Source organism: Dryas octopetala, chromosome 2 (assembly GCF_963921425.1).
Source record: "Dryas octopetala chromosome 2, drDryOcto1.1, whole genome shotgun sequence".
Taxonomy (NCBI): domain Eukaryota; kingdom Viridiplantae; phylum Streptophyta; class Magnoliopsida; order Rosales; family Rosaceae; genus Dryas; species Dryas octopetala.
In genome coordinates this window covers 3,077,555-3,095,652 of record NC_141367.1, presented here as the reverse complement: position 1 = coordinate 3,095,652, position 18,098 = coordinate 3,077,555, and the positions used below count along the sequence as shown (strand labels likewise).

General features: G+C 37.8%; 1 protein-coding gene across 1 annotated transcript; it reads right to left on the bottom strand.

The window, feature by feature from the left end:
• Window positions 1-1,670: 1,670 nt before the first annotated feature.
• Window positions 1,671-4,076, bottom strand: J20 (DNAJ-like 20). Its single transcript, XM_086232494.1, has 2 exons — window positions 3,326-4,076; window positions 1,671-2,100 (listed from the first exon to the last, which is right to left on the bottom strand). Exons 1-2 carry the CDS (start codon window positions 3,977-3,979, stop codon window positions 1,951-1,953), a joined length of 804 nt encoding a protein of 267 aa, XP_086088620.1. The 5' UTR covers window positions 3,980-4,076; the 3' UTR covers window positions 1,671-1,950.
• Window positions 4,077-18,098: the final 14,022 nt, after the last annotated feature.

Genomic DNA, 18,098 nt, shown 5'->3' with positions numbered 1-18,098 from the left:
CAGAAAAAGCTCCAAGAACTTGCTTAGTTGCAGCAAGAATCATAGCACCATCACTATCTCTAATTACCACTCCGAACCCACCGGTTTGGTGTCGATTGGAAGTAGAGCCATCCACATTCATTATATTCAATGATTTTGTTCATAATAATACACAGGAGGAGGCGAGGCGACATTGGCTTTCAACAGGTTGGCCCAATACGCTGCTGAATTTAAGGAGGCCAACCAGCTGCCTCATCGCACTCTGACGGCGCCGGCACAGGTGGGACGGTGGGAGAGCACGACACTGGTGTTCTCAAAGATCAATGAGAGTGGATGGCACTTTGGTGGAGGAGGTGAAGCAGCTGCTTGCCTCCTTTGTGACTGGGCGGTGTCAATTTCGCAAGAGGGAGTGTAATAGGGTAGCACATGATATTGCTAAATATGCTTTAAGTCTTTAACCCATGCGGGGGTCTCTTTTTGAACCAATGCTTTGCCTGATAGGCTTTTGGATGCTGTGTATCATGATCTTCATTAAATAAAATCACAGCTTTCTCTTAAAAAAAAACTTCTTTTAATATATATATATATATATATATTTTTTTTTTTTAATTTTTTTTTTATAGAAACTTCTTTTAATTTTCAATACATGACATTGTTTGAGTTACTAGTCATACCATATCAGCATAATAACCGTGACTAGTCATAACATATCACCATAATATCATGGCACGATCAACATACATAAGCTCTTCTCCTCTTGAGCATTATGATATTTGCCTATATATGACACTGACTCAAGAGCATACTTTGAAAGTTTCCTTACAAAAAAGTAGCATTTTCTTTTTCTTCAAAAAAGAAAAACTTGTCCTTGATATGGTGAATCAAACCTCTCAAAAAGGAAATCATTTATTCATTTTATCATTCTAAAAATCATAATAGTTTTAAGATTTTGTTTTGTAGTTACAAAACATTTTTTAATCAGACAATTACAAGCACGCAGGGAAAAACAAGCGTCTGCTCACAATACATGACATATTGAAACTCAAAAATTTCAAATACATTTATTTTGTCAGACAACGGCGACCGTTATATTACATGACGTTGAAACTGAAAAACTTCTTCTAAATTTTCAATACTAATTTTTCGCAACAGTATGGTTAGAATACAATACACAATAACGATGGGATGATTACAATACAATACAGAACAAAGGCAACGGCAACGGTAACAATATAATACACAACAATGATGCCACAGCTACAATACAATACCCAACAACGATGCCATGGCTACAATACAATACACAACATCGATGCGACATTTACAAAATAATACACAACAACAATGCGACGGTTACAGTGCAAAGAACATAGCATAATCGTACCACATTAGCATAAAAACATAGTATTACCACGTTACCAAAATTCTCCTATGAACATTATGATATTACCTGCATATAACACTTTCTAGATCTAGAGCAACATTTGAAATTTTCCTTACTAAAAATTAGCAGAAAAGCAAATTGTCTTTCCCCTATTAAACCATAAATTTTATTCAACCTTTCTAGTATTTGTCACAAAATTTTATTCCCAATGGAGCAATGCATCTCAATCTAATAGAGATACATGGTCCTATACTCCTATCAACCAAACAAAAGCATAAAAGTGATGAAGCTTGTACAAAGATGAGTCTTAAGCAACAAAGACAAAAAGGGGTTATGACTAAGAGGAAACAAGTACTTAACAAAACTTTATGTACACTATATCTTGCATTGCCTATAATTTGTGGTTGTCAAGGACAGGAATACAAATTCACAATTTTCTATTTTAACAATTCATCTGGTTACCATATTGACATAAATTCCTTGCATGGTACGGTAATGGTAGCTTTAGTTTCCTCTTTCAAGGCCAACCATGACTAAGAGGCAGGGAAGATATACTATTTATACATATAGAACATAAGAGAACCTACTTATAGTTCATCGGATGGACCATTTCTTTGCCGGCGCATTCGAGCTCCCCATGACATATTTTCTCTAGCATTCTTGTTCATGCTTCTTCTCTTCAATTCAGATAGCTGACTTTGCCATCGATTCTTCCACTCGCCTTTGTCCTCCATTCCCTGAAAGTATAAATAATCCAAATTAAAACTTAATGCAAAGGTCACAAGTTAATAGCCTGGCACCAGCACTCACCTTCTTAATACAGCTGTTTGTAAAGATAAAAGCAGAGAAGAGAAGCAAAAAGAAACCAACTTGGCCATTTTTGAGGGTAAAATAATTTAAAGATCACAAATACGCACAAATCCAGAAGTGCCCCTAACTCAATGAAGGATTGGCATAAACAGTAGACTAATTTATAAGCTATAAATAAGAAAGCCATACTCCAAGAGTTCAAAAGCATGACGAAGTAACTTTATCTAGTGAAAAAACCAAGACATGCAGATACACACATGAAAGAGTTAGAAACCTGCAAATTAAAATTGGCAAGTTACTAAGTTAAATTATCAAAGACCAGCTGATATCAAAGAACATGAATTATTGATGACATATAATGGGGAGAAGGAATATGCTATGATTTGAGAAATGAGGCCGATGAGGCACAAGCCAAATTTTCTCACAAAATATACTCTCAAACTCAATAAAAACTTGAAAACTCTAACAAAGATGGGCCAAAACATCCAAAAGGAGGACAACCTTAATAATATCTTCGACTCCAACCCAAAATCATGAGTTTACATACTAGGTCATCGTTAGAAAGAAAAACAATTACAAAGTCAGGAATTAAATCCCAGATTGAAGGAAATGCAGTCACCTCTGACTACTTGATTCCTATGAAACCTGAATTAATCGAACAAATCCTTGCAATAAAGCTGCTGGTTAAACAAACTCTGAGAACATATAGGAAGCAAAACTCAATTGCTGAAATTGTTTGGCAACACTTATCTCACTCACATAACATATTTACTACTAGTTAATTTAAGTGAATTGTCAATCATACTACTGTTCATAGGCAAGTATATCACAGCAGACCAATAATTCAGCAAAGAAATATTTAAAAGAAAAACAAATTAAAAAAGAATAAGAAAAATACACTATCACATTCCCAGATTGAAACAGACCAGCAAACCCATCTAAGCAAACTTAAAAAATCAAAGGCAACCCAAAAAAGGGAAAAAAAAAATTTCAATAAAACAAGGATACCCCAAAAATTACTGAAATTTCCCAGAAACCCACATCAAGAAGAAACAATTTAAATAACAAAACTCAAAACCCAGAAAATTAACACAAAAAAATTAAAGTAAAAAGAACACATGGATCATCAAAAATTAAACATAGCTCAAATACCTCATCATATTGGCATCTTCTTGCAGAGAAGGCAAGATGAAGACCCTTGGCCATATCTCTATCATACAAAGCTCTCCTCCTTGTATCAGACAAGGTCTCATAAGCCTCCTGAACGCGAATAAACTTCTGCGTGTACTCCTCGACCCGACCCGGAGGCGACACGTCTGGGTGGTACTTCCGGGCCAGTTGCTTGTACGCCTGCTTGATTTCGGTTATGGATCCGGATTCGGGTATCCCCAGCAGCTCGTAGAAGGAGAGGTCGTCCTTGGCCTTCGCCGCCAGAACCCCATCGTTGGTTGCGGCCTTGGCTTTGAGTTTGAGCAACCCGAAACGATTCCGGACCAAGAATTCGGGTTTCGGGAATAGGGTGGTCGATTTAGGGTTGGGTACGGGTCCCTTGGCGGAGAAGGTGGTCTGGGTTGGGTTGAAGAAGCCGGAGTCGCTTCCTGAGATCGTCAATCCATAGCTTCGCATCTCTCTCTCTCTCTCTCTCTCTCTCGTTTTGCTTGCGCTTCTGGCAATGCTAGAGGTTATGAAGCCTTTTGTTTTTGTTTTTCCTTCTTTTTTTTTTTTTGGATTTTGGAAAGAATTCAGCTGAGTGTTGGCTTTTGAGTTTTGAGTCACGAAATTAAAGAATGAATCATGATTGTTCATAAAAACTTAAAAAACCAAAAATAAATAAAAATAAAAGTGATGGCTCGAATAAAAATAATATTTGTGGAGTACATTTGGGTATGTGGGTTACAGAAGATGCATACCTTACTAGTTTACATTCTCTCACTACAAATAAAATTATAAACACAATGGAGATCCTAAATCCTAATCCAAGGGTGATTTGGTACTTTTCTTTTATGATGTGACAATTTTGTTACTTTAAAATCAAACCATACAAATTCCAAAAGCTTTTATTTTGTCTTCAAATCCTACGAAAAATAATCTTACACATGTGATGAAATTTCTTACTAAAATAAGAGAGTTTTTATTTACTTTTAAAATCCTAAAAAAATAATCTTTGTCCACGTGTATCTCACTTACTGATGCAGTGCGCGGCGTGCGAATGATATACGGTTTTTCGAAACACAATATATTTTAGATCCGTTGATTCTCTATATCGAGAATGGCCAGAAAGAAGGAATTCTATTAAATTGAAAGGAAAAAAAAGAGAAATCGTCTCTTCTCAAATTTTATTAATTATCAGCCACCTCTCAAAAGAGTACAAAATCCCATATTTATAGGACTTAGATTACTTGGGCGCCAAACATAGTTGGGCAACAAAAATTCTAATTAAAATATTAATTAAAATCCTATCTTACAAAGCCTAAGAAAAGTCTCTAAAACTAATAGATTTCTTAATTCTTATTACAAATTATTAAAATAAAATAAATCTTCTAAAATTAAAAGATAGATATGCCGAATACGCATACCTCATCACTTACCATAAGAATAAGAGAACATATATTTCTTACTCACTTAGGCTGGTCATCTCTAATGGGTTGGTGAAAGTAGAGGTGTCAAACGGGTCGGCTTGACCTATTTAAGTTGGGCTCATCATGCTTTCATGTCGTGCTCAAGTCGGCCCACACAGTTAAAACCTAGGCCAGGAACGGCCCACGGCCCGTGAACCATTTGTGCTCATGCCATGCCTTAAATGGGTCGACCCACATACCTTTTTAATTTTTTAATTTTTAGGATGAGAAAACTAATCTTATGATATTTTTTTCTTCTTTATAATTAAATATTAACATTCTTTTTGTATGAAAATTACATATTCTTGTTGAAAAATTCTTTAAAAATGGAAAAAACAATGTTAATAATGTCGTGCCTAATTCGAGCTCACTTCGTGCTTATGCTCGTGCCATGCTTGACTCGTGTCGCGCTCGTGTCGTGCCTACTAGGCTAAAAACTTTAGCTCGGCCCGGTCCAGCCCATTTACTCATGTCGTGCTCAGGCCGGCCCAGCCCATTTAACACCTCTAGGTGAAAGTATGAGTGATGTTCACATATGGGTTATTGAGGCTATTCCAATGGATGTGATAGTGATGTCTGAAATTACTTGAGGGTAAAATTCATGTCGAGAGTAGGGTTTTGACTAAGAGTGAAATCAGTAGGCCAACTCGCGCGAGAGAGAGCTGAGGGAGTGTGGGACCAGCGCAGAGAAAGAGCTGACAGCCTACCACGCTCATCAGTGTAGGACCTGTGCCAATTCACGCGTTGGTTTTTCCAATAGATGACGTCATCTCCAACAATTACTTCATCAGTGTAGGACCGGCACCGATTCACGCGTTGGTTTTTCCAAAACATGACATCATCTCCAATGTTTACATCCCAAAAGATGAAGTAACCATTGGAGATTAAATAGAATGAATGAAGTAACCGTTTTTTTATCTCTAAAATCAACTGCCATAATTTAAATAAAAAAATTCAAACAAATGTCAAAATATTCCTACAAAGATTCACAAAATTAAGCATAATTACCAATGGCTACTTCACCCAAAATGCTATAGGCTTATTCGCGCTAATGCCTCCTGAAAGTAACTTTGATTTTCAATTTACCTCCTGAAACTTCATTCCTCCCACTTTGCCCCCCGAACTTTACGAAATACCATATTTCGTCAACTCCGTTAGTCCAACCGTTAAAAATGCTAATATAATACCTACGTGTCCAATATCTGGGACTGACAACTCGCTATGTGGACAAAATTATTATAAAACTATAATATATCGAAAAAATTAAAAAAAATTAAAATTTGAATTAAGAAAAAAAAAACAAGAAAAAAAAAAAACAGTCCCACCATTCCCTCCCCCACCTGAACCCGACCCAACCCACCCCTCCACCCTCCCCACCTTTCCTCACATTTCCTTCTCTCTATCTTCCTTTCCCTTTCCCTCTTTCTCTTAGATCTGGGTTTTGAGGCAAAAAGAGCAGCCAACCCCCCACCAACGACTTTCGTAATCTGTGAATTACCCGAAGGTCAGCGACTTTGGGTTTCGACTTGGTCTGGATCTGGGCAGAGATGACAGAGAGATAGGGAGAGAGAGAGAGAGAGAAAGAGAAGGAGAGAGGGGAAGAGAGTGAGATAGAGAAAGGGAAAGGAGAGGGAGACAAAGACAGAGAGACAGAAAGAGGGAGGGGAGGCTGGTCGGTGGCTGGGTGAGGTGGGGTGGGGTGTTGCGCCGGAAAAAAGGGCCGACGACTGACGACTGAGTGGGTGGGGTGGGGTTTTTCTATTTTTTAATTTCCTTTTTTTTAGAAAGTATTTATTTTTTCTTTTTAATGTAAAAGACCTAATTGCCCCTTCCACGTAAGCGCCACGTAGGCTTTTTTGACGGACCCATAGACGGAGTTAGCGTAATATTGAAATTGTAAAGTTCAGGGGACAAAGTGGAAGGAATGAAGTTAATTTCAGGGGCAAATTGAAAATCAAAGTTACTTTCAGGGAGCATTGGCGCGAATAAGCCAATGCTATATATATAGCTAGTTCATACCAAGCAGAGGTGCCAAACAGGCTATGCGGTGCCAACCTGGCCCATTTAATATTAAGCGTGTCGTGCACATGGTGGCCCAAATAACTAAGACCTAGGCCAAGCACTACCTACACCCATTCGTGCTTTTGTCATGCCTTAAATGGGTTAGCCAACGAGACATTTTTTTTCAAGGTGAGAAAACTTATCTTTTGATATTTTTTCTTTCTTACAAAGTTACAATTTATTAACATTTTTTTTCTTGAAAAATTGATTTTTCATTTTCTTGTTGAAAAGTTCTTCAAAAATAAAATAAACAATATTAATTAAACGAGTCGTGCCAAGTTCAGGCTCATTTCGTGCTTATGCCCAATTCTAGGGCAATTTAGTACTTTTCTTTTTTGATGTGACAATTTTGGTACTTTAAATCCCACCATAAAATTTCAAGAGTTTCAATTTTGTCTTCAAATTCTACCAACAATAATTACACATACGATGAATTTCGTACTAAAATAAGAGATCGAGGTTTTATTTACATTTGAAATCCTACAAAAAAAAAAATATATATAATCTCACCCAGTTGCATCTCACTTACCAAATTTACCGAAGAAACAAGAGAACATATATTTCTTACTAACTTAGGAGATCTCCAGTGAACCGGTAAGCATGAGAGTGATATGTTCAAATGTGGGTCATTGAGCCTGCTTCAAAAGGCCAGTGAGGGTGATGTCTAAAACCACCTAAGAGTAAAATTCATTCCAAATATGAGCAGGGTTTTGATTAAGAGTATTACTAGGCCCAACCCACGTACGTGATGAAGGATAAGAGAGAGAGAGAGAGAGAGAGAGAGAGAGAGAGAGAGAGAGAGAGAGAAATCACCTAAGAGTAAAATTCATGTCCAAATATGAGCAGAGTTTTGATTAAGAGTATTATCGGGCCCAACCCACGTACGTGATGAAGGATAAGAAAGACAGAGAGAGAGAGAGAGAGAGGGTTGCGTTGATAGCCTGCAACACTCGTCACTGTCGGACACATACCAATTCACAAATTAGTTTTGCCAACAGATGACGTTATCTCTAACGTTGACTTCATCTCAACCATGCATTGGTTATGTTAGGAGATGAATAACCGTTGGAGATGAAATAGAACGACTTAATTTTATTTTTCAAAATATCATTTAAAACCAACAGCCTAGTTTTTTGTGCGTTGGTTTTTCTTTAAAATCAACAACCAAATTTTTGTTTTATAGATTGGTATTGGGTTTAGACCCGACAACGTAGTGTTTTAGCGTGTTCGTGTTGTGTCGTATTAACGTGTGTAAACCAAAACACGACTGGGTCACTTATCGTGTCGCACAAGTTGTATTTACATGCAGTTTTCTTTTTATTTTTTATCAACCAAACAACAAAATAGGGAAATACTTGGGTCCTCATGTCCGTAATACTTAAGTGGCCAAATAAAATTTTGACACGTGTTATTTTATAAATCTTTAACTCAATAACCAAACACCACATTTTATTGATAACCACAAATCCAAACAATCAGAATTTCTGTAGTTCAACAGTCCCACCGTCCCCACCGAACTACCACCGTTGTGTCCACCCACCACTTTGACGACCGTCATCCCCGCTATAGCAACACCGCCACAAATTCATTTCATAACAGTGGTAGATGTGACCTACTGCAACCGTGAGTAATTTGGAGCAATTGGAACACAATATTTGATCCAACATATCCTACTTATCCAAACCCTCAATTTCACTCTTCCTTTCTCTTTTCCTTTTCAGTCATTCCAAAGCCAACATCAAACAACAACAAAAAGAATATCCACAAAGAAGACCCACAATCTCACGAGGTGCTAAATCCTCCAATCTGTAGCACTAACAAATCCAAATTAAGTGAAAAAAAAAACCCATCTTTTTGTTGGTTTATGAAATGGGTTTGTGGCGGTGTTGTTGCAGTTGGGATGATGGTGGTTGGAAGGTTGGGTGGGACAGTGGTCGGAAGGTTGAATTGTTAGAAAGATTGGTTGTTTGGGTGTGTGGTTAGTAAGAAAATATAATGTTTGGTTACTGAGTTAAAAGAAGTTAAAAAATAGGCATAAATTCAATTTAGACACATAACTATATAAGCTATTTCAACGGGGCCCATGAACTTTAAAATATTTCAAATATACACCCGATCTATTATCTAAATTGAAAAATGAATTTCTGTCCATTGATTTGTTGAGAGATCAGTTAAATGACAGCTTGACTTTTGCTGACCGGGATTAATTGGTGACGTGGCGCTATCTCAGCAAACATTTCCCGCCAAATGAGCGACACGGGCCCACAATTTAATAATAATAGAGAGAGAGTTTGTGGGCCCGTGTCAGGGGTTAGGTGGACCCGTGTCGCTCATTTCCCGCCAAATGACCGACACAGGTCCATCTAACCCCTGACACGGGTCCACAAACTCATCATCTCTTTCTTGCTTGTTGAACACAAGTGAGAGATTTATATTCTAATTTAGGGGAAAACGTAATGTTTTTTGGAGACTAAATGGTCAGGAGAGCGTTCAACGAGCGGGAAAGAGGTGATGTGTGTGTGGGCCCATGTCAAGTGGACATGTGTTACTCATTTGGCGGGAAATGTATGCTGAGTTGGTGCCACGTCGCCAATTAATCCTCGTTAACAAAAGGTAAGCTGACATTTAACTGATCTCTCAATAAATTAATGGACGAAATTTCATTTTTCAATTTACATAATAAATTAGGTGTATATTTGAAATATTTGAAATAGAGAGGAAGAGTTGATGGAGGGAAGATGGAGAAAAGAAATGATGAAGAGATGAGAAAAAGCTAGGGTTTTGAAAGATGGAAGATGAGATGTGTGTTTTTGAAATGAGATGATGAAATGAGTGAAATTATAAAGGATGGAGGGGGGAGCTCGAAAATGAGAGAATGTTTTATGGTTTGGGTGAGTTGTTATGTATAGAATATGTGGCTAGGATTAAAAGGAAATGAATGGATAAGGTTTGGTTAATTCAAAAATAAGAATATTTCATCTTATCCCTCAATGGATGATCCTTAAAGGATGTTGAGATAGGTAGATGTTCTCTTTGCCTCATTTAGAGCCTTCACATTGTGGTTTCTGAATTTTGCTTAGAATGGGCAAACAAAGGGGAAGGAAAGAGAGCATGTGATAGGCAATTACCCAAAATGGAAAGATGTCTTAGGACCACTTTATCTTTTTGCTGACATGATTTCTGAGCTGTCTTTGGAGAGCAATTTGGAGCCCTTAACCAACTCAGAAATTTACGTTTTATATATCAATAGAAAGCTCTGCATGTCCTCTTTCCAACCATATATCATATGCCTCAACCCAAGCTCGAACCAAAAAGTTATGCCCCACACAATGCAGCTGACTCAGTTCTCCTCGGGTGCAGTTTTGGACTGACTTTGAAATTCAAAATGAACACCTTAGAAGTCTTCAAATGTCACAAAATTTAACCTGGTATAACTTCAAGGTGTCAGCTTCGATCTATCTTCAATTGGATTCATGTTAAAATATATTAAGAAGAATAAACGATGAAATTTCTCATTTTATTACTTGGAATCTAAAAAGACAAAACTAAATGAAATTTAAAGCTTTTAATCAAATGAAGTCACAAAAACTAAGTAAGATGAATATAAAAATATGTGAATTTATGAACATATCAAATACCCCCAAACTTAGGTTTTGCTCGTACTCGAGCAAACAAAACACACAATAAAGAAAAATACAAGATAGGGCTATGAATTTCATAAGCACAAAATATTTTCTAGATTTCCTCTAGTGCTAATAACAAGACATGAAACACATGCTTGAGTGAGTGTGTACACTATAAACTATATGTCAATTCAATGCATTCACAAGATATGCAATTCAAACTTGGATAACCAAACACTTATTGGAATGCTCTCTATTTTCACACAAGTGTTTAAGGGTTAGTGTATGCACTCAATGTAATGTTGTGCATATGCCTCCATATTCTTGCTACTCAATCTCATCTCCACTAGTCATGCACAAAATATCTTGGATCAAAAGGACTTTTATTAGGTTGTAATGGGGTTTAGGGTGAGGGGTTAAAGAAATGAAAAGAAAAGGTTATCACAAATTCCAAGCAAACATAATAAGCAATGCTCTTGTTGAGATTTAAGAACTTTAAGAACTTTAAGATTCTTGCCAAAACTCAACCCTCAAACCATTCCCCCAAACTTAAAATAAAAACTTTTCTTATTTCTTGAATAAAACTTTTTTTTTATCCAATTGCATTTTCAAAGTTATCACTTCCACACCGTGTTTCACAATTGGACATGCAATCACAATCACGATTTTTTTTTTTGTATACATAGAACACCCCCAAACTTATTTCTTTGCAAGCACCTTAACATAACTCAATCTCATATTTCTCACTAGTTAGCTTGAAAAGGGTAAGGCTTGTGTTTAAGAAAAAGGGTAAGACATTTGTAGTGGAAAGAAATGAAAGGCTAACATAAAGGCACAAAATGGCAATCTAATGGATATAACATATTTAGAGATTATGCTCATTTGGCCATGGTGGATTCCTAATGCCTAGATCATTTCCAAGATGGATTCATACATGACACAAAGTTTTGAGAGATATTAAGCAAGTTCTAGAGATGCAATATGCACAAGATTGATCACACATGAAGAACAAAGTGCTAGGAACAATATATGCACTTCCATTAGGCTCAAAACTCACATATATGGCATAATTGGTTCACACAAGTCTTACTATGCTTCTCTCATTACAATGCATCAAATTGATAAAGTTTGTGTAAATAGATTCAAATAAGGTCTCATAACTCACTATTAACAAGAGAGGAACTTCTAAGACCTAAACATGCTCATTCTCTTCTTAGCCCTTATTAAACAACAAAAATTAAAAAATTTCAACAACAGTTATATTCCCCTCACACTTGAATCTAACATTGTCCTCAATGTTAAAAAGTGACTTTGAAAGTTTTGTAATGAAAAATTCATGCATGGAGTGAAAGATAAACAACACACAACACACAACACAAAAGACAACAACACATAAAACAACAAAGCATAAATAAATAAATTTAAAACAAGATAAGGGTCAAGAAAAACTCCCCCTTGTAGACCTCCAACACTTGGGTTTCCTTTATGGTGCACAAGGAGCATCCTTAAAGTAAAGGACTTCCTCTTCTTCATTGAAGCTAGCCGAGACGTAGGGCTTCAAACGGTGGCCATTCACTTTGAATACATCCCCACTCTTCATGTTCTTGATTTCAATGGCTTCATGGGGAAAGACTTGAACTACTTGAAATGAACCACTCCATCTTGATCTAAGTTTGCCCGGAAACAACTTTAATCTTGAATTGTAAAGAAGCACAAGTTGGTTTGGCTTAAAATTCTTTTTCACAAGCTTCTTATCATGATATGCTTTGGTTTTATCCTTGTATAACTTGGCATTCTCATATGCCTCATATCGCAACTCATCAAGCTCACAAAGATCAAGCTTCCCCTTTTCATCGGCCTTGATAAAGTTAAAATTCAACTCCTTAAGTGCCCACAAAGCTTTGTGTTCAAGTTCCACGGGTAGATGTCATGTCTTCCCATACACAAGCCTATAAGGTGACATTCCTAAAGGTGTCTTGAATGCCATTCTATATGCCCACAAAGTATCATTCAACTTCAAACTCCAATCCTTCCTTGAAGTGTTTACCATCTTCTCTAGGATATTTTTGATCTCCCTATTTGAAATCTCAACTTGTCCACTAGTTTGTAGATGATAGGGAGTACTCACTTTGTGATTCACATCATACTTCTTGAGTAAGGCTTCAAGGGGCTTGTTGATGAAATGTGATCATCTATTACTAATGAGAACCCTAGGAGTGCCAAACCTTGAAAAGATGTTCTCCTTGAAGAATTTCATAACCATCTTGTGATCATTTGTCTTGGATGTCATGGCCTCAACCCACTTTGACACATAATCAACACACACAAGAATATATAGATTGCCATAGGAACTAGGGAATGGTCTCATAAAGTCAATGCCCCAACAATCAAACAATTCAACTTCCAAGATATTAGTTAGGGGCATTTGATTTCTTGATGAAATGTTTCTAACCCTTTGGCATCTATCACAACTAGTAACAAAAGCATATGCATCCTTAAATATAGTAGGCCAAAAGAATCCACTAGTGAGTACCTTTAGTGCGGTTTTCTTGCCTCCAAAGTGTCCTCCACAAGCATATGAATGGCAATGCTTAAGAATGCTTTGAACTTCATCTTGGTGCACACATCTTCTCATTACTTGATCTTTGCACATTTTGAACAAGAAGGGATCATCCTAAATGTAGTGTCTTGCCTCCTTTAAAAACCTCTTTTTGGCTTGGTAGTCAAGTAGTTCAGAAAATGCATAGTAGTTCACAAAATGCACAAACCAAGGCAAAGAATCTTTTCTAGTAGTCATGACAAAAAGGCTCTCATCCGGAAAAGATTCACACAAAGGGATGTGAGAATCATCACCTCCTTCTACAAATCTTGATAAGTGATCCTCAACCAAGTTCTCCTTTCCAGGCTTATCTTTGATCTCAATATCAAACTCTTGTAGCAAGAGTATCCATCTTATAAGCCTTGGTTTTGCATCTTTCTTGGACAAGAGATATTTTGAATGCACTATGATCCGTGTGCACAATGACTTTGGCACCCAACAAGTAGCTTCTAAACTTCTCCAAAGCAAAGATGATGGCAAGCGATTCCTTCTCTGTTGTGGTGTAGTTGAGTTGAGCATCATTCAAGATTCTACTTGCATAATAGATGGCATGGAGAAATTTGTCATTCCTTTGTCCCAAAACGGCTCCAAGAGCATAGTCACTAGCATCACACATCAACTCAAATGGCATACTCCAATCCGGTGCACAAATGATAGGAGATTTGATAAGTAACTCCTTGATCTTCTCAACAACATGTAGGTAAGCCTCATCAAACACAAATGGTGCATCCTTGGCTAGCAAATCACAAAGTCGCTTTGATACTTTGGAGAAGTCCTTGATAAATATTCTATAAAAACCGGCATGGCCAAAGAAGCTTCTCACGTGTGAAACCCCGTATTTTTCAAAGATTTATTTTAACTAGTTTGAGAAATTAGTTTAAGGATTTTGGGAATTTATTTGGAATTTAAAAAGGTTTTGGTTTAAATTTTTAATTTTTGTTGTAATTTGGGCTTGACCTAAAAGTTGACTTTTAAAATTAGTGAACTTTTGATTTTGACTTTGGGCACGTTGGATAGGTCTCGAGTCCACGACTTAGTAGACACGTAGCACACGTCGATCGGAGTTATGGTTTGTAAATTACGGGCTTTTGAAGTAAAGGGTAAACTTGTAATTTTTATAAAAGTGGTTTTAAAACCCCAAAAGTCATTTCTCTCTCCTCATTTTCCTCTCTCTCTCTCTCTCTCTCCCCGCGTGTCTGTCTCTCTCTCTTGCCCCTCACCTTCTCCGCCCCTGCCACCGGCGCGTCCGGCGGCGGCTGGGCTAAGTGTTTCGCCCATTGTGTTCGCCACCCTCCATTCTCTCTCTGTGGACTCCGTTTCTCTGGCCAATCACCCATGACGAAGGAACGACGCAGGACAGCCTAGCCTCTCCTCGCCGGTGATCTCGATTTTTCGGCGACGTCGCGACCTCCTATCACCTAGGTTGTCTTCCTCTCGTCACGACAAGTCTCCCCATGTGCTTCCCTGGCTCTGACGACCCACCACGGCGGCGGATCGAAGAATTTTGTTCGGCGGCTTCTCCGGCGATTTTCGAGCTTTTCCGGCGATAATTGGCCGTCGACCCTGTTATGAAAGTTTATCCTCTTGGTATGGCCTTTCTTTCCCCCTTGGTTTTGTTGGTCAATTTTGAGAAAATTGAAGTTTGAATTCTAGGGCTTGTACCCATTTCGAGTTTCCCTTTGATTTTCAGATTTTTAGGTTGTTTTTGACCCATTTCAGTTGAATTGAAGTCTCAGCTTTGATTTTGGGCTCGAATTTGTCGATTTTCTTGTACAGGTCCGGTTCACCGCCGCTACCACCGCCAACTCCGGCACTTGTGGCGGCGGGTTGGGTGGTTTTCCTCGTCAATCATCCTCCTCAGAGCATCCAGAGTCCAATTTTAGGGTCTGCTTCCGTTTCGGTGAGTGTTTGTGTGTTGTTAGGGGCCGGGCAGCCACCGTGCATGGTGGTTACCACCCATATCGGCTGTTGAACGGCCAGGTTGTGATCTTGGATTTAATTTGTTGATTGTCTGGTCTTAACAGGTACACGGGCTCGGGAAATCTCATTCTCGGTGCCGTTATGCTGCCGGATTGGAGATCCGAGCAAAGGAGCCAAGAAGGGCATTTTTGTCATTTTATGTGGTTAAACAGTGAGTGAAATTAGATAGTTTGTTTTTTTTTGCTTTGTGTGCTTGCGTGCTTATGTTTGCTAGGATTTGGTTTGGCTAGGACTTGGTAATGTCTAGGCTTAAAGCTTGAGAATGGAAGTGATGATAATTATGCTTTGAGGTTATTAAATTTAGGATGTGAATAATTTGAGGTTGAAGTTAGTAGATGACGATTAGGCAATTGTTGCCAGAATGATGATTATTATTATTGGTGAAAATTGATGTGAATATGAGGAACTATTGTTTATCCTAATGGTTGGATGATTGGTGATGAATTTGTTGTGTGATTAAATATTTATGGATATTATTTTGGATTATTATTAAGTATGGGAATTGAGGATTTTATTGAGGATATTTATTTTGTCATTTCACTCATACGAGCTCTAGTGAGCTTACCGGGTTTGTTGTATAACCCGGTACACCATAGATGCGGTGTAGGGTTTGTGTTTTGCAGGTTTAGCAGGCTGAGGAGGCAATGAGGAGAAGTCGAGGCAGTAGGACTCAACGTGATTTATTTAATTGTTTTATACAACGTTTTCATTTAAAGGTTTTTTGGCAAAATTGTTTTTAGTTATATTTATGTGCATGGCTCAAAGGAAAGAGAAAATAGATTTTTCAAGGTTGATGTTTCAGTGTATTTATGGGCCCAAGGTTCGGGGCGTTACATCACAACCCTCACACTTGTAGGTGGCGGTAACTTTTCAATGAGCTCTACTTTTGCTTTATCAACCTCAATCCCTCTTGGAGAAACAACATGCCCCAAAACTATGCCTTTTTGAACCATGAAATGACACTTTTCTCAATTGAGCACAAGGTTGGTTTCTTCACATCTTTGAAGTACAAGATCCAAGTGGTGAAGACAATCATCAAAAGAAGAGCTAAAAACACTAAAATCATCCATGAATACCTCAATGGAGCGTTCCACCATGTCACTAAAGATTGACATCATGCATCTTTGAAAGGTGGCCGAAGCATTGCATAAACCAAAGGGCATCCACCTATATGCAAAAGTGTCATATGGACAAGTGAAAGTGGTCTTCTCTTGATCTTCCGGTGCTATAGGGATTTGATTGTAGCCACTATACCCATCAAGGAAGCAATAGTAGGAATGGCCCGCTAATCTCTCCAACATTTGATCAATAAATGGCAGTGGAAAATGATCTTTCCTTGTGGCATTGTTGAGCTTCCTATAGTCAATACACACCCTCCAACCCGTGGGGAGTCTTTGTGGCACAAGCTCTCCCTTCTCATTTGATACCACGGTCACTCCACCTTTCCTGGGCACAACTTGAACCGGTGACACCCACTTTGAATCCGAGATGGATATATCACTCCCACATCAAGTAGCTTCATGATCTCCTCTCTAACAACTTCTTTCATAGGAGGGTTGAGTCTTCTTTGAGCATCCATTGTTGGCTTGATATCATCTTCAAGGAGAGTTCTATGAATGCACAAATTAGGGCTCAATCCCTTGATATCGGCTATGGTCCATCCAAGTGCTCCGTTGTGTTCTCTAAGCACTCTCATAAGCTTACTTTCATGCAAATCACTCAAACAAGAAGACACAATTACAGGCAATGTGTGGTTTTCACCAATTAAAGCATACTTTAAATGTGTAGGAAGAGGTTTAAGCTCAAGATTAGGGGGGCATGCAATTGATGAGAGTAAAGGAGTAGGGTTAGAAGGATATACCTCAAACTTGGGAGCCAAGTGTGGTGTGTAGGGCCTCACGGCCTCAAGTGTCTTATCTTCCATGAAATTCATGTCATTGTGCATGATACAAGCTTCCAAAGGATCCTTTGTTGATGTCTCAATGAATATATTCTTCACAAATTTGTCAATGCAATCCATCACTTCAATCCGGTAACAATCATGAGCTTATGATGGCTTCTTTAATGCATCAAAGACCCTAGAGGCAATGGTAGTGTCATGAACGGTCATGGTCATAAGCCCTTTCTTAACATCAATTTTGGCACCCGTCGTTGCCGGGGATTGGAGTCCTAGGACTTTAATCCTAAGCTTGGGTTGCATTTAGGGTTAATTTTATTTAGTATAAAAGAAAAAAAAATTTCAAATTTTTAGTTTTACATTTGTTTTTACTTTGTTAGAAAATGTAGTGTTTCTTTATGGATTAAACTGCTTTTTGTTTTTGTTCTGTGAATTTGGTCCGCGTTGGGTTCTTTATTTGTGCCTCAACCCAAGCTCGAACCAAAAAGTTATGCCTCACACAATGCAGCTAACTCAGTTCTCCTCGGGTGTAGTTTTGTGCTGACTTTGAAATTCAAAATGAACACCTTAAAAGTCTTCAAATGTCACGAAATTTAACCTGGAATAACTTCAAGGTGTTAGATTCTATCTCCAATTGGATTCATGTTAAAATCTATTAAGGAGAATAAATTGTGAAATTTCTCATTTTATTGCTCGGAATCTAAAAACACAAAACTAAATGAAATTTAAAGCTTTTAATCAAATGAACTCACAAAAACTAAGTAAGAGAAATATAAAAGGATGTTAATTTATGAACATATCACTCATGGAAAAGTAAAAAAAAAAAAAAATTAAAGAAGTCCCCCATGTGACTCTTGAACCCGTTATGCCTTTTGTACATTATTAACCCAACCTGCAAATTAAATCTTTACATTCCTAACAGTATTTTCTTTGGGAAAATTGAAATTCAATGAAGAAAAAATGGAGTAATTGATTGGAAATTTGACATCTTTTATTTTCTGCTTGGATGTATTTTTGTGGGTATTCATAATCTGGTATTGGCAAAAAAAACTATAAGAACAAGCCCACCCATCCCTCCCTGCATCACAAGCCCACCCGTACCCTCCCTCCATCTCACCAACCGCCGGCTCCCCTTCCCTCCCCTTCC

Excerpts from the sequence above, each read along its gene's own strand:
- J20 (XM_086232494.1), bottom strand. The coding sequence starts at position 3,979 with ATGAACAATCATGATTCATTCTTTAATTTCGTGACTCAAAACTCAAAA. Across the intron at positions 2,101-3,325 it reads GAAGATGCCAATATGATGAG|GGAATGGAGGACAAAGGCGA; the intron begins GTATTTGAGCTA and ends TTATACTTTCAG.